The sequence below is a fragment of the Carcharhinus amblyrhynchos genome, chromosome 4 (genome assembly GCF_965287045.1).
Source record: "Carcharhinus amblyrhynchos chromosome 4, sCarAmb.v2.hapA, whole genome shotgun sequence".
NCBI classification, from domain to species: domain Eukaryota; kingdom Metazoa; phylum Chordata; class Chondrichthyes; order Carcharhiniformes; family Carcharhinidae; genus Carcharhinus; species Carcharhinus amblyrhynchos.
Genome location: NC_137327.1, coordinates 62,996,914 through 63,014,741, shown reverse-complemented (window position 1 = coordinate 63,014,741; position 17,828 = coordinate 62,996,914). Strand labels below are relative to the sequence as shown.

At 44.4% G+C, this 17,828-nt stretch overlaps 1 protein-coding gene across 1 annotated transcript in view; it reads right to left on the bottom strand.

Moving 5' to 3' along the window:
• The window catches only part of hydin (HYDIN axonemal central pair apparatus protein), a 1,114,396-nt gene that overhangs the window by 439,741 nt on the left and 656,827 nt on the right, over positions 1-17,828 (bottom strand). The window contains exons 32-33 of the mRNA XM_080187991.1: positions 9,218-9,354; positions 5,118-5,245 (exon numbers count right to left, since the gene is read on the bottom strand). Coding sequence (XP_080044117.1) covers positions 5,118-5,245; positions 9,218-9,354 — 265 coding nt within the window. The remainder of the gene's footprint in view (positions 1-5,117; positions 5,246-9,217; positions 9,355-17,828) is intronic.

Below are 17,828 nucleotides of genomic sequence, written 5' to 3'. Positions count from 1 at the left end.
CAGACTGTGTAAGGATGGCCCTAATGGACATTAGGGAACAAGATGGCTTTTTTCGACAATCGACAATGGTTTCATGGTCATCAGTAGATTCTTAATTCCAGATTTTTTTATTGAATTCAAATTCAACCATCTGTTGTTGCGGGATTCAAACTCAGGACCCCAGAACATTAGCTGATTTAATGGCACTTTCTTCGCAATAACCTATTCACGCTCAGATTTGGTTTCACTGGGGTTACTCAGCTCCTGACCTCATCACAACTTTGATTCAAGCATGGACAAAAGAGTTGATTTCCAGAGGTCTAGTGAGATTGACTGCCCTTGATATCAAGGCACTATTTGATCAAGGATGGTGTCAAGGAGACCTAGCAAAACTAGGGTCAATGGAAATCAGTGGGGAAATTTTCTGCTGATTGAACTCATTCAAGGGAAGGTGGTTGTGGTTGTGGGAGGGCCATTATCTAAGCTCCAGGACATCACTGCGGGAGTTCCTCCTCAGAGCAGTGTCCTAAGTCCAACAATTGGCACGTGCTTCCTCAATAACATTCCTTCCATCACAAGTGGGTATATTTGATTATAACTGCATAACATTCAGAGCCATTTACGACTCTTCAGATAGTGAAGTAGTCCACATCTAAATGGAACAAGACATGGACAATATCCTGGCTTGGGCTGAAAAGTGGCAAGTAACATTTATGCCACAGAAGCGGCAGATAATGACCATTTCCAACAAGAGAGGCTTGAACTATCGTCCCTTGACATTCAAAGGCACTACCATCACTAAATTCCCCCAGCAACATCTTGGGATTTACCATTGACCAGAAACTGAACTAGACTAGCCATATAAATACTGTAGCTACAAGAGCAGATCAGAAGCTAGGAATCCTGCTGTTAGTAACTCACTTCCTAACTCCTAATTCCACCATCTACAAGGCACAAGTCAGGAGTGTGATGGAATACTCTCCACTTGCCTGGACGAATGCAGCTCCAACAACATTCAAGAAGGTCAACACCAAAGAGGACAAAGCAGTCTGCTTGATTGACATCCATTCACAAATATTCACTCCCTCCATTACTGGCTCACAGTGGCAGTAGTGTGTATTGTCTACAAGGTGCACTGCAGGAACTTGGACAGCATCTTCTAAACTGAGGTCCACTACCATGTAAAAGGAGGTCAGCAGATACCTGGGAACACCATCACCTGCAAATTCTCCTCTAAGCCATTCACCATTATGACTTGTAAATTAATTGTTGTTCCTTCACTGCCATTGGGTCAAAATCCTAGAATTCCATCCCTAACAGCACTGTAGATGTCCTTACAGCACATGAATTGCAGCAGTTCAAGAAGGCAGCTCAAGGACAATTAAGGATAGGCCATGAATGCTCGCCTGGCCAGTGACACCATATTCCTTGATTGAACAAAGAAGAATGCTCCCCATCACTGTCCCAAACCAGGGTCAACTTATATGCAGATTCCAAAGCAAACTGTCAGCATTGATATAGGTTGTCGCCTTTTTGCATTGTTATCAGGATCCGATACAAAAAGTGGGTGTGTCTTAAACTCCCACACATCTTCACAACACAGCTTCTATCACTTACTTGATCCTTGTGCCCAGTTGTCAGGTACAGTTCAGTAAAATATGCATTTTGTGGGATGAAAAACTGAAATAGACTGCTAATGTAAATATAGCACACTGTGACTGAAAAGTTCAGGGATGGGGGTGAGATGCATTGGTAATCATCTTCTGTGCTAAGAATGTGAGACACGAGTCTTGGGGCTGGAGAAATGGGGTTTCCATATACTCTGAGTTGACATATATGCCACAATTAATGGTAGTTAAGACAGTAATGTCCAGTTCGAGCTTTGAGTTATGCATCTATATTTCTCACAATTCTAATGACCAAACCGTAGGGTAATCTGCCAGAGATAGAAAGTTATAGTTTCAATTCCAGTGCATTTAAGTCGGAGATTTGTTTCTTCACAGATGTTGAAAGTAAAGTCTGGAGAGGAAGGGGAAGGAAGGATGCTGTTACTGTACTTTATTGTGGTAAAAAACAGATGACAGTGAGAGCTGAGGTGGTGGTGACATATTGGTATTGTCACTGGACCAGTAATCTAAAGACACAACACTGCTCTGGGGATCCAGGTTCAAATCCTGGTACTGCAGATGATGAGAGCTTAATTCAATAAAATATCTGGAATTAGGGGTCTAATGATGACCATGAAATCGTTGTCAATTGTTGTAAAAACCCATCTGATTCACTAAACTGCCATCTTTACCTAGTCTGGCCTACATGTGACTCCAGACAATGTACCCTCCTCAAGTGGCAACTAAGAATGGGCAATAAATGCTGGTCTGTCCAGTGACTCCCATATCCCATTAACAAATAAAAAAACAGCATGATCTGCACAGTAGCACCCATACCAGATATCCCTGCCTTTGGTTTTGTCTCACATCCAGCTTTTTCTCTTCATCCTTCAGTTGGAAGGGCTTTTTGTTGTGGCTGACTGGCATCGAGAAATGCAACTTTCAACTGTTGATATCAGGGCCAGAACCTAGAGAGTACACTGGGTACTGCAAACAAGTAATGTTTGAGATAAATACATTTAAGTACACTTGTGAGTTACAGCAGTTATTTTTGGTGTATAAAATTTTGGTGTATGAAAGAGAACGTGTTGGAACTTTTAAATTCTATCAAGATAGATAAGTCGCTGGGACAGGATGGGATGTACCCCAGGTTACTGTGGGAGGCGAGGGAAGTGATTGCAGAGCCCCTGGCGATGATCTTTGCGTCGTCGATGGAGACGGGAGAGGTTCCTGAGGATTGGAGGATTGCGGATGTGGTTCCTATTTTCAAGAAAGGGAACAGGGATAGCCCGGGAAATTACTGACTGGTGAGTCTAACCTCAGTGGTTGGTAAGTTGATGTACAGGATTCTGAGGGACAGAATTTATGAGCATTTAGAGAAGTTTAGAATGATCAGAAATAGTCAGCACAGCTTCATCAAGGGCAGGTCATGCCTTACGAGCCTAGTTGAGTTCTTTGAAAATGTGACTGAACACATTGACAAAAGAAGAGCGGTGGACGTGGTTTACATGGACTTCAGCAAGGCGTTTGCTATGGTCCCCCATGCAAGACTTCTTGAAAAGGTGAGAGGGCATGGGATCCAAGAGGCTTTGGCCTTGTGGATGCAGAACTGGCTTGCCTGCAGAAGGCAGAGAGTGGTTGTGGATGGGTCTTTTTCTGCATGGAGGTCAGTCACCAGTGGCGTGCCCCAGGGATCTGTTCTAGGACCCTTGCTGCTTGTCATTTTCATAAATGACCTGGATGAGGAACTAGCAGCTAGCTTAATATCTTTTGACGATACTTTTTCAGGTTGGCTGGCTGTAAAACCATTTTTGAAGTGTGAAAGAAGCATAACGATAGTCAACTGAAACTGGCCAGCTTTCTTGTATTAAGTTTCCCCTACTGAAAACAAGAGATTTTACTTGGAAGCATCACAGATGGGTTAGTAGTTTGCTGACGATACGAAGGTTGGTGGTGTCAGAAGTTGTAGCATGACATAGATAGGTTGCAAGACTGGGCGGAGAAGTGGTAGATGGACCTCAATGCGGATAAATGTGTTGTGGTCCATTTTGGCAGGACCAATGGGATGAAGGAGTACAATATCAAGGGTAGGAGTCTTAGCAGTGTTGAGGAGCAGAAGGATCTTGGGGTCCGGGTCCATAGGACTCTTAAATCGGCCTTGCAGGTGGAGGATGTGGTCAAGAAGGCGTATGCTGTACTGGCCTTCATTAATCGAGGGATTGAGTTTAGGAGTCGGGAGGCAACAATAAGACCCTTGTCAGACCCCACTTGGAGTACTGTGCGCAATTCTGGTCACCTCACTACAGGAAGGATGTGGAGGCTCTTGAGAGGGTGCAGAGGAGATTTACAAGGATGTTGCCTGGATTGGGAGGCATGCCTTATGAAGATAGGTTGAGGGACCTTGGTCTCTTCTCCCTGGAGAGACGAAGGTTAAGAGGCGACCTGATAGAGGTTTATAAAACGTTGAGAGGAATAGATAGGGTGGATTCTCAGACATTATTTCCCCGGGATGAAATGGTCGCTATGAGAGGACACAGGTTTAAGATGCTGGGGAGCAAGTACAGAGGAGATGTTAGGGGTAAGATTTTCACTCAGAGGGTGGTGAGTGAGTGGAATCGGCTGCCGTCGGTGGTGGTAGAGGCGAACTCTCTGGGGTCTTTTAAAAGACTTCTGGATGAGTACATGGGATTTAATGGGATTGGGAGTTACAGATCGCTCTATGGCCTGGTAGGTATGGATATGATTGGCGCAACTTGTGGGCTGAAGGGCCTGTTTGTGCTGTAGTGTTCTATGTTCTGAATCAGTTCCATTGCTGACTGCCATTTCAATTTTAATCAGGGAGATGTCTCAAGAGGCAGTACCCTTCCTTGAGTAATCAGTTTGTATCCCACATTTATTCCAGCCAATAATAGTGCTAATTTTCCCGCTCTCAGCAGCTAGCTTAATATCTTTTGACGATACTTTTTCAGGTTGGCTGGCTGTAAAACCATTTTTGAAGTGTGAAAGAAGCATAACGATAGTCAACTGAAACTGGCCAGCTTTCTTGTATTAAGTTTCCCCTACTGAAAACAAGAGATTTTATTTGGAAGCATCACATTGATATTTATCACCCAAAATTATAAATATTTTCAGAAAAATATCCAAAGCAGAAGTAACAGCTGTACAAAAGTGCGAAGGATGTTGCCCTGACTTCTGCCAACCATCCAAATAAAAACTGGGTGAGAAGTGTCAAGATGAGTCAACTTTTGATTACCCTCCCCATATTGGCAAGTAAGATCAAGGATCCCCATTGTGTGAAGAATCTCAGGTACCAACCGATACGATTTGGTGCATTTCGTTGGAAAAAAATTATAAAAGCGAAGTTTCTGCAGAAGTGACAGATACAGCATTCCCATTAAATTGTTCTTCATTTACTTCTGAATTGTACAGGAAAAGAAAGTTGCTGGAGGAAATAAAGGAAGTAATACATTGTTTTAATTCAAAATGTAGAAGGGGCTTATCTTTGAAAAATGGAGTAATCTTTTTGTGCACCTGTATTGACATCAAAGCTTCTGCAGATCCAATACTAAGCTTTGCTTGAAGAGGGTCAAACCGTACTTCAAAAGTCTCTGTTTCACAATAGGGCAGATTCTTCACCCTGTGTAGCTCAGTGCTGAAACCTACAAACACAAATCACATCAGGAAAAACATACACATCTGCAATTTATCCAAAAAGTAGAATTATTAGAATTAACAATATTTACATATTAATAAACATTGAATTTTATTTTTGTTCTAATTTACAAATTCCCTGAGTTGCACTGCAAAAGCAAAGATAATTTTGTGTAGCTGGGACAATCAAAATGCATACCAGCTACTGAAAAATTCTGATTGAGTTTTAGCCTGAGATCTAATGCTCTGAGATCAGTCCAAAGATGTGCGGGTTAGGTTGATTGGCTATGCTAAATTGCCCCTTAGTGTCCAGGATGCATAGGTTAGAGGGATTAGCAGGGTAAATATGAGGTTACAGGGACAGGATCTGGGTGGGATTGTTGTCAGTACAGACTTGATGGGCTGTAGGGATTCTATCATACTAATCTAGGTGCACTGATTAATTACATCTCGAATAATAGATACGTAGGAGTGAATTCTAGATTGGAAACTGAATGACAATTTCAGATGGTTTGGAAGGGAGATGGGAGCCAAAATGTAGAATCAGGTAAGGTAAACAAGGTGCACCAAGGATTGGGAGAAGCAGATAACACTGGACTGCAAAACAGGGGTGATAAGGTAGTACAATTAGGTCTAAATTTGATTTCCATTCATGTGTCGAACTGCATGAAATATGGTCAATAAGGTTGGTGGGCTGCAGACACAAATAGACACATGGGAATATAATGTTGTGGTGACCTGGTTCAAAACAGGGCAGGACTTGAGTACCAAATATGTTTGAATATAAAATGTATAAGAAAGATAGGGAAGAAACAAAAGGCTGAGAGATGGCTGTAATAATTGAAGTGACTAATACAGTGCTATAGAGAGGAGACATCCCAGAGGGATGAAACACTGAATTTATTTGGTTAGAGTTAAGAAACAATACAGGTGCCATTACTCTCTGGGTATATTCTGCAGGTTACCAACTACTGGTAAAGACATAGAAGAAAATAGTTGCACAGAAATTATGAGATGCAAAAAAAAGTTATAAAATAGAACATCCATTATCCTAATACAGACAGAGATAGTAATAGTAAAAAGGACAAAGAGTAGAGAGTTTCAAAAGTGAATTCAGGAGAATTTTTTAGTCATTAAATTTCATGCCCAATGAAGGAGGACTCTATGCTGGATCTGATTCTAGGAAACTGGATCAAATATCAGTCAGGAAACTTGCATTTTTTTTTCTTTTTTATTAATTCATGGGATATAGTTTGATGGTCAAGGACAACATTTGATGCTTATGATTAACTGCCCTTGATAATGTGGCTGGGAGGTGCCTTCTTGATTCATTGCAGTCCATTTGGTGTAGGAGGAAATTCCAGGATTTTGATCCAGTGGCAGTGACAGAATGATGGTATAATTCCTTGTCAAGATAAAATATAGCTTGAACATAATCATAGAGATAGACAGCACAGAAAAAGACACTTCAGCCCATCGCATCTGCCCTGGACAAAGACAAATGATACAAGGTTTCTGAAAACTGTTGGTGTTGCACTCATCCTGGTAAAGGGAAGCATATTCTATCACACTCCTGTCTTGTGTTTGGTAGATACTAGATTGGCATCTACTTTGTACCTAAGTGGATAGGAGGACAGATACGTACGACAACCATAATAATTTTCCTTTGTGCCAGGTATGATACCAGCCTGTGGAAATGTTTTCCTCTCATTCCAATTAACTTCAATTTTGCTAGGATCCTTGGTGCTACGCTTACTCAAATGTTGCTTTGATATTAAGAACAGTTATTGCCAACTCACCATTTAAGTTTAGCACTTTTGTCCATGTTTGGACTAAAAAACTATAATTAGGCCTGAAGCCTGGTGGACCTGGTGCAACACAAATTGAGCATCAATGAGTTGATGCTCAATTTGTGTTGAATTGCTGAGTAAGTGGTGCATTTTAGTGCTGTCAATGCACCATCCATCACTTTGTTGATGATTAAGCGTGGACTGATGCGGCTGTAATTGTGCAGATTGGAATGTCCTGATTTTTGTGGACAGTACATAGCTGACAAATTTTCTACATTGCGAGAAGATGTCAGTGTTCTAGTTGTATTGGAACTGCTAAGGGGCACAGCTATATTTGAAGCTCAAGTCTTAAGTATTACCACTAGCATGTTGTCAGACCCATTACCTTTGCTGTATCCAGTACCTTCAGCTGTTTCTTTGCATCACACAAAATCAAATTGGCTGAAGATCAAATTGTTCTGTAGTTCTAGTATTGAAGTAAGGTGTTTTGAGTATAGATATCAGCTGACCAAAAGGCCTATTTCTGTGTTTCACTAGAGACGTTCCTGTATTTCTAAATTGTAGGTTAATGGTGGAACAATATCACCCATTCACCATCCTGTCCCTGTCTTATAGGACTCCAAGAACTGGGACAGACTTTAGTGAGGAAACAACCATGATGAATGCAATGAGAAACAGGAAATACTGAACATCGTAGGACATTTATTCATTTATCCTCAACTATTGTCATCTCTGGTTACCAGAGCCCAGCATTATTTGTTCACTGTTTACAGAGTGTCCATGTTTGAAGTCATTCAATTTGAGCCTCTAAAAGGCTGCATGATGAGCCTGGATAGTCAGAAATTAATGTTAGTTTGAATTACAGCAATTCAAAGCTAGAGCTGGATTTTCATGCCAAGGTGCTTAGCTCAAGTGAGAAAGCTTCCTGACCTGGCAGACCCACCTTAGTTTAAAAAGTCTCAATATACACAATCTTCACTCTGGGGAGACAAGGGAGGGAGAGAATCAGGCTTGTTGAACTAGGAAGATGATCACCGGTGACAATAGGGCTGGGCCAGTATTGGGCTCTCCGGGATCTCTTCCCAGTTAAAAAGTTAAGCCCTCTGGCCCTCACCACCCCACCTCCCCCCCGACCACCACCCCACCCCCACCCCACCCCCGCCCCTGCCCCCAGTACTCTCAAACCTTCCACACTCTCTTAGCCTTCTCCGTGCCCCAATTGCAACTCTAACACGTGCCCTCTAAATGTGTGCTGGACCAAGGTCATGGTAACAATATAACCCAACTTTAAAGAAAATGCTCCTGTGCAGTGCATATTTTATTATGATACTGTCCAACCACACTGAACACATTGGAGAAAAAGGAGTTTGAGTTCAAGAGCCATGGGATTGTGCTGCAACTATGGAGAACCTTGGTGAGACCACATTTGGAATATTGTGTGTAGTTCTGGTCATCTCACTATAAGAAGGATGTGGAAGCATTGAAAACAGTGCAGAAAAGATTTACCTGGTTTGGAGGCTAGGTCTTATAAGGAAAGATTGAGGGAGCTGGGGCTTTTCTCTTTAGAATGGAGGAGGGTGAGAAGTGACTTAATAGAGGATTATAAGATAATGAGGGGAATAGATAGAGTGGACGTGCAGAGACTATTTCCTCGGGTGGATGTAATTGTTACTAGGGGGCATAACTTTAAAGTTCATGGTGGGTGATATAGGAGGGATGTCCAAGGTAGAAGCTTTACTCAGACAGTGGTTGGGGTGTGGAATGCGCTGCCTGCTGTGATAGTGGAGTCAGACACTTTAGGAACTTTTAAGCAGTTGTTGGGTAGGCACATGAAACACACCAGAAAGATAGGGAGTAGGATAGCTTGATCTTGGGTTCAGACATAGCTCGGCACAACATTGAGGGCTGAAGGGCCTGTACTGTGCTGTACTGTTCTATGTAAATCTATATAAGCTGCACAATAGATTCCCAGATCCGAAGTACCAGAGGCCTCAGGCTTTTGTGATCCATTCTATATGGAGAAGACACGGCTACAGGTGCTAATGATCTAACTATTGATCCCCATCACTTACGATAACAATCTCACCAATTTATAAGTTGTGACGAAAAGGGGAAGGTTAAAATTTATAATGTATTTTCTGCAAATCTAATGTTGAACCATGACTTCTCCATGCAGAACAGATAACTTACCTGTATTTTTAAGAGCATGTCGGTCAGTGTAAAACGATACCGGCAAACAGCCTGTGTTTGTAATCTTCACAATATGTATCTTGATGGTGCTGAGGATTACAAATCCAAAATCCAGGACAAACTCAGGCAAATGGCATCTGGAAAACAAACTTTCAATGTAATAGACATTTCAATAGTTTCCCAAATTAAAACATCTAGGACTAAATTTTGTTGGCCATGGAAGATGGTGGAAGGTCAATTTAAACTGCCCTGATTTCCCAATCTCTACCTGTCCATAAAATCAAAGTTTTTTTTATATTATCCTCATTTCCCCATTTTGAAATGGTGGGGTATATTCCCCAATCCATTTTTTTTAAATTCAATCGTAGGATCTGGGTCTCGCTGGCTAGCCATCATATATTGTCCATTCCTAGTTGCCCTTGAGAAGGTGATGGTGAGCTGCCTTCTTGCACTGCTGCTGTCCGTGCGCTGTGGGTAAACCCATGATGCCGTTAGGGAAGAAATTCCAGGACTTTGACTCAATGACTGCGAAGGGACAGCAATGTATCTCCAAGTCAAGATAATGGGTGGCACGGAGGGTAACTTGTAAGTGGTGTTCCCATGAATCTGCTGCTCTTGTCCTTCTAGATGGAAGTGGTCATCGGTTTGGAAGGTACTATCTAAGAATCTTTGGTGAATTTCTGCAGTGCATCATGTAGACAGTACACTGTGTAGCTGTGGTGAAGGGAGTGAATGTTTGTGAATGTAGTGCCAATCAAACGGGCTGCTTTGTCTTGTCTTGTGTCAAGTTTCTTGAGTGTTGGAGCTGCACCCCAGTGGGGAGTATTGCATCATATTTTTGACTTGTGACTTGTAGATGGTGGGCAGACTTTAGGGAATCAGGTGGTAAGTTACTCACTAAAGTGTTCCTAGCCTCTGATCTGCCCCTGTAGCCATTGTGTTTATGTGGCAATTCCAGTTAAGATTCTGGTCAATGTAACACCAAGAACGTTGACAGTGGAGGATTCAGTGATGGAAGCACCATTGAATGTCAAGTGATGGTGGTTAGATTGTCACTTATTGTGATGGTCATTGCCTGGCATTTGTTTGGCGCAAATGTTACTTGCCATTTGTCAGCCCAAGCCTGGATACTGCCCAGATCTTATTGCATTTGAACATGGACTGCTTCAGTATCTGAGAAGTTGTAAATTATGCTGAACCTTGCGCAATCATCACCAAACATCCCCACATCTCTTCTTATCATGGAAGGAAGGTCCTGAAGAAGCAGCTGAAGATGGTTGGACCTAAGACATTATCCTGAGGGATTCCTGCAGAGGTGCATTGGAGCTGAGATGACTGAACCCCCCACAACCATAACCATCTTCCTCTGTGCCAGGTTTGACTCCAAACAATGAGGAACGTGCCCCCCAATTCCCATTGATTCTAGTTTTGCTAAGAATCCTTGATACAACTCACTCAGTCGAACGCGGCCTCGATGTCAAGGGCAATCACTTTCACCACACCACTCAAATTCAGCTCTTTTGTCCATGTTTGAACCAAGGTTGTAATGAGGTCAGGGGCTGAGTGACCCTGGTGAAACCCAATGGGGCATCATTGAGCAGGTTACTGCTGAGCAGGTGCTGCTTGATAGGTGCGACAACCATAATCTCTCCCTCAATGTCAGTGAAACAAAGGAGATTGTCATCGACTTCAGGAAATGTAGTGAAGGACATGCCCCTGTCTACGTCAACGGTGATGAAATGGAAATCAAAGAACCACAGAATCCGTACAGTGCAGAAGCAGCCTGCACCAACAACAATCCCACGCAGACACAGGGAGAATGTGTGAACACCACACAGACAGTGGCCCAAGGCCTGAATTGAATCCAGGTCCCTGGCACAGTGAGGCAGTTGTGCTAATCACTATGCCACTGTGCCACCCGTTCAAGACCTTCAGATTTCTAGGTGTCCAGATCACAAACAACCTGTCCTGGTCCCTTCACTCTGATGGTACAGTTAAGAAAGCCTACCAACATCTCCATTTTCACAAGAGATGAAGGAAATGCAGCATGTCCGCTACAACAGATACACCATAGAAAGCATTCTTGCTGGGTGTATCACAGCTTGGTATGGTTCCTGCCCTGACCAAGACCACAAGAAATTACAAGAGGTTGTAAATGTAGCTCAGTCCACCATGCAAACACAGCCTTCCATTCAGTGACTCTGTCTACGCTTCCTGCTGCCTCGGAAAAGTAAAGTTTATTTATTAGTCGCAACTAGGCTTATATTAACACTGCAATAAAGTTACTGTAAAAATCTCCTAGCAGTGCACAGCAGCCAGCACAATGGACATACTCTCTTCTACCTTCTTCCATTGGGAAAAAAGTCTGGGATAATGTACCAGTCAACTCAAGAACAGCTATATCCCTGCTGTCATCAGACTTTTGAATGGACCTACCATATATTAAGCTGATCATTCTTACACCCTAGCTATGACTATAACACTATATCCTGTACCCTCTTCTTTCCTTCTCCTCTATGTACTCCATGAACGGTATGTTTTGGCTTTATAGTGCGCAAGAAACAATATTTTTCACTGTAGTCCCAATAATAAATCAAACCAAATCAAATCAAACACTGTTGATGATCCCTTCTATCACTTTACCGATGATTGAGAGTAGACTGATGGGACAGTAATTGGCTTGGTGGGATTTGTCCTGCTTTGTGTGTACAGGGTATATGTGGGCAATTTTCTACATTGTCAGGTGTTGAAACTGTACTGGAAGAGCTTAGCTAGGGGAGCAGCCAATTCTGGAACCCACGTCTTCAGTGCTATTGCCAGAATGTTGTCAGGACTCATTGCTTTTGCAATACCAGTACCTGTATCATATGGAGTAAACTGAATTGGCTGGAGACTAGCATCTGTGATCCTGAGGTCCACTGGAGAAGGCCAAGATGGATCATTTACTTGGCATTTCTGACTGAAGATTGCTGTGAATCCTTCAGCTTTTTCCTTTCCACAGACGTGCTGGGCTCCTCCATTACTGAGGATGGGCTTTGTGGAGCCTCCTCTTCCAGTGAATTGCTTAATTGTCCACCACCATTCACAATGGGGTGTTGCAGAACTGCAGAGCTTGGATCTGATCTATTGGCTGTGGGATCACTTAGTTCTGACTATCACTTGCTGTTATGCTGTTTGAACATAAGAACATAAGAAATAGGAGCAGGAGTAGGCCATCTAGCCCTTCGAGCCTGTCCCGCCGTTCAATAAGATCATGGCTGATCTGTTGTGGCTCAGTTCCACATTCCCGCCCTCTCCCCATAACCCTTAATCCCCTCTCTTATCAAAAACCCATCAACCCGCGTCTTAAAAATATTTAGCGAGGTAGCCTCCACCACTTCAACGGGCAGAGAATTCCAGAGATTCACCACCCTTTGAGTGAAGAAGTTCCTCCTCAACTCCGTTCTAAACCGCCTCCCCTGTATCTTGAGGCTGTGCCCCCTAGTCCTACTATCCTTTCTGATCGGGAAGAGTCTCTCCACCTCTATCCTATCCATCCCATTCATCATCTTATACGTCTCAATGAGATCTCCCCTCATTCTTCTAAACTCTAACGAGTACAAGCCTAGTTTATTCAGCCTCTCCTCATAGCTCAACCCCCTCAACTCCAGCATCAGCCTAGTAAACCTCCTCTGCACTCCCTCCAAGGCCAAAATATCCTTGCGTAAGTACGGCGCCCAAAACTGCACACAGTACTCCAGCTGCAGCCTCACCAATGCCCTATACAGCCGCAGCAAGACCTCCCTACTTTTATATTCAATCCCCCTCGCTATGAAGGCCAGCATCCCATTCGCCTTCCTGACCACCTGCTGCACCTGCAAGCTGGGTTTTTGCGACTCATGCACAAGGACCCCGAGGTCCCTCTGCACCGTCGCCTGCTGCAGTTTTTCGCCACTTAAGTAATAATCCTTCCTACCATTATTCCTACCAAAGTGGACCACCTCGCACTTGCCAACATTAAATTCCATTTGCCATTTCCTGGCCCATTCGCCCAGCCTATCTAGATCCTTCTGTAGACTCTCCACACCCTCCGCACAATTTGCCTTTCCACCAATCTTGGTGTCATCAGCAAATTTCGACACCCTACACTCGGTTCTCTCCTCCAGATCATCTATATAAATGGTAAATAGCTGAGGCCCCAGCACCGACCCCTGGGGCACTCCACTAGTCACCATCCGCCAATCCGAATAGCACCCATTGACCCCCACTCTCTGCCTCCTATTTGACAACCAATCCTCTATCCACGCTAACACCCTACCCCCAACTCCATGTCCCCTGACCTTCTGCAATAACCTCTTGTGAGGTACCTTGTCAAACGCGTTCTGAAAATGGCATGTAAGTGGTCCTGTTTGATAGCTTCATCAACTGATACTTCAGTTTTAGCTATGTCTGGTGCTGCTCCTAGCATGCCCTCCTGCACTCTCCATTGAACTAGGGTTGATCCCATGGTTTGATGGTAATAGTTGCGTGGGGGATATGTAGGGCCATGACGTTGCAGGTTGTGTCAGAGTACAGTTCTATTGTTGTTGGTGGTCCACAACGTCTTGTGGATGCCCAGTGTTGAGTTGCTAGATCTATTTGAAATCTGACCCGATTAGCGCCGTGATTGCAGGTTATTCTCAATATGAAGGTGGGAGGACTTCATCTCCACAAACACTTTGCAATGGTCACTCTTACGGATTCTGTCATGGACAGATGCATCTGCAGCTGGCAAATTGGTAAGGATGAGGTCAAGCACGTTTTTCTTCCAGTTGGTTCCCTCACCACCTGCTACAACCACAGTCTAGCATTTATATGCTTTAGGGCCTGACCAGCTCGATCAGTGGTACTGTTGGTGAGCCACACTTGAAATCTCCCACCTAGTGTATATTTTGCACCCTTGCCCTCCTCAATGCTTTCTCCAAATGTTGTTCAACATAGATGAGCACTGAAACCAAAAGAGAAAATGCTAGAAAATCTCAGCAGGTCTGGTAGCATCTGTAAAGGGAAAGAAGAGTCCAGGTGACCCTTTGTCAAAGGTAGAAGGCATAGGGAGTGAGAGATATTTCTATTGTAGAGTGAGGGTATGAAACATGAGTCACAGCCACAGAAACAAGGGGAAAGGCTGCTAATGACAGCCCATAGAGAGAATAAAAGGTGTGAATGGCCAAACGGCAGAGAAGCTGAAATCAGAGGATAAGCTGAGAAAGATGAAGATGTGGGGGGAGGGGAGGAATAGGTGGGAGAGAGATAAAATTTAGAAAAAACAGGAAAGGTGAAGTAAAGGGGAAGAAAAAGTAAGGAACAAGGGGATAAAAAAGGGGGAGAGTGAAGGGTCGGTAATAAAACAAAAACAAAAGGCTCAAGGTAGGGTAGAACGAATCATCTGAAGTTGTTGAATTTGATATTGAGACTGGAAGGGTGCAATGTGCCTAGCTGGAAGATAAGAAGCTGTTCCTCCAGTTTGTGTTGAGCTTCAGTGGAACATTGCAGCAGGTCAAGGATGGACATGTGGGCATGGGAGCAGGATTGTATGTTAAAGTGGCAAACAACATTAAGGTCAGTGTCCTGCTTGTGCACAGACTGAAAGTGCTCAGCAAAGAGATCACCCAGTCTACGTTTGGTTTCTCCGATACAGAGGAGACCACACTGGGAGCAGCAAGTGCAATTGACCAAAGTGAAAGAGGTGCAAGCGAAACGCTGCTTAACCTGGAATGCGTGCTTTGGACTTTGAAAGATAAGCATAGAAGAGGTAAAGGGGCAGGTGTTAGACCTTCTGCGATTATATGGAAAGGTGTCATGGGTGATGGGAGAGATGTTGGGTATAGTGGAGGATTGGACTAGGTTATCCCGGAGAGAACGGTCTCTGCAGAATGCTGACTGAGGGAAGATATGTTTGGTGGTGGCATCACATTGGAGTTGGCAAAAATGGTAGAAGATTATGCTTTGCATGCGGAGTCTGGTGTGGTGAAATCTGACAACAAGCGGCAGCTCCATCCTTGTTCTGGGAGGGAGGGGAGAGGGTGAGGATCGTGGTGCAGGAGGTGGACCACACAGTGTTGAGGGTCAGCAGATTGCTGTTTTATTGATTGCTGCTGGAGCTGCTTTCAAATTAGGGATGTTTGGTTGCTCCCAAGTGGTGCTAGTCCAGTCAGAAGCTACCTCAATGAGACAGGGTGCATAAGTGGTAGAGACTACCTCAATGGGACATAGTGCCTCAATGGCAAAGCACTTTCTGGTTTGTAAGTTTTTGCCAGATAGTAGTGGGAGGAATTTGTGAAATACCAGTAATGTTGTTGCCACAGGAGCTGCAATTGCTGTCAGTGATTAGAATTGCCCATCGGGGAGGGTAATTTCTAACCCCCAGAAGTTGCAGTGAGGCCACCGGAGTTGACTTTGCAATTTTGCTATGCTGTGGCAGACCTCCCGATGTGAGAACAATTATTGTGGAATAATCATAGAATCACAGAATCCTACAGTGCAGGAAGAGGCCCTTTGGCCCATTTTCACTTCTAAAAGTTACTTACCTCAGAGAATCGACCTCATTGTTCCTTGGGGGCACATCAGAGAGGGAGAGACTGGTGAGTAAGTTACTGTGTTTCTTTTTTTTAAAGCTTTTTTTTAAATTTTAAATCGGAGACAGGAAGTGGTCATAGGGAAGTAGTTTTTTTTCCCCACTGGACCCCCATGAATTGGAAAGGTGAAGAAACCCGATACGCTACACAGGTAGAGTATCCCACCCCTCCCTCCTCCTCTAACCAAAAAAGAGAGAGAGAGACAGAGGGACTCTGGGTGAGAGCAGGTAAGTTTGGTTTTGTTTTTGCGTGAGCTGTAAGGGCTTTGGCTCAGAGGGCCAAAGCAAAAAGGGTGAGGCAAGGTAAGTTTATAAGTTTTTTTTATATTACTTTTTTCTCTGTATTTCTAAAAAGGGCAAATATGAGTGTGAGGTCAGTATGTTGTTGCCGATGCAATATGTGGGAGGTCTTGGAGGCTCCTGGTCTCCCAGACATCCATTCCTGTGCTCGGTGTGTGGAGCTGCAGTCCCTACAGGACCTGGTAAAGGAACTGGAAAGGCAGCTTGAGGACATGCGTCTCATTAGAGAGAATGAGGAGATAATTGATAGGAGCTATCGGCAAGTTGTCACACTAGGGCAACGGGAAGAAGGCACGTGGGTAACTATTAGGAAGGGGAAACCTCAGGTGATGGAGAGCATGCCGGTGGATGTCCCCCTTCAAAATAAGTACTCCTGCATGAGTACCACTGGGGGGGACAGCTCATCTGGAGGAGGAAGCAGTGGCCAGCTCTCTGGAGCTGAGCCAGTACTTCAAAAAACTAAAAAAGAGAGCAACAAGGGGACTCCATAGTGAGGGGTTCAGACAGGCATTTTTGCGGATGCAGACGGGAGTCGTGGATGATGGTTTGTCTCCCTGGAGCAGGGATCCGGGATGTCTCTGGACGCGTCCCAGACATCCTGAAAGGGGAGGGTGAGGAACCGCAGGTTGTGGTTCATATAGGTACTGCTGACATAGGCAGGAGGGAAGCAGTCATGAAAAGGGATTATAGGGAACTGGGTAGGCAGCTGAGAAAGAGGAATGCGAAGGTAGTAATCTCAGGATTGCTGCCTGCACTGCGGGAGAATGAGAGCAGGAATGGAATGAGGTGGAGGGTGAATGCGTGGCTGAGGGACTGGAGCAGGGGGCAGGGATTCCGGCTCCTGGATCATTGGGACCTCTTTAGGGGCAGGTGTGACCTGTACAGTAAAGACGGGTGGCACTTGAATCCCAGGGGGACCAATATCTTGGCGGGAAGACTGGCTAGGGCTACTGGGGGGACTTTAAACTAGAAAGGTTGGGGGGAGGGAACAGAGATGAGGAGACTGAGACCGAGGAGGTTAGCTCCTGGGTAGGGAAGGACTGTAGACGGTATGAGAGGGAGGTTAGACGGATGGTGGAGAAGAGAAATGTCCAGACCGAGGGGCTGAGGTGTGTCTATTTTAACGCCAGGAGTGTAGTAAATAAGGTAGATGAGCTTAGGGTGTGGATTGCTGCTTGGAGATGCGATGTGGTGGCCATTACAGAGACTTGGATATCTCAGGGACAGGACTGGGTACTTCAGGTGCCAGGATTCAGATGCTTCAGGAAGGACAGGGTTGGGGGCAAAAGAGGTGGTGGAGTGGCACTGTTGATCAGGGACAGTGTCATGGCTGCAGAGAAGGAGGATGCTGTGGAGGGACTGCCAACAGAGTCATTGTGGGTGGAGGTTAGGAACAGCAAAGGGTCGATAACTTTGCTGGGTGTTTTCTATAGGCCGCCCAATAGCGACAGGGAAGTTGAGGTGCAGATAGGGAAACAGATCCTAGAGAGATGTAGTAATAACAGAGTTGTCATGATGGGAGACTTTAATTTCCCAAACATCGACTGGAATATCCCAAGGGTAAGGGGTTTGGATGGGGAGGAGTTTGTTAGGTGTGTTCAGGAAGGGTTCCTGACACAGTATGTGGATAAGCCTACGAGAGAGGAGGCTGTACTTGACATGGTGCTGGCTAATGAACCTGGACATGTGTCGGATCTCTCGGTTGGAGAGCATCTTGGG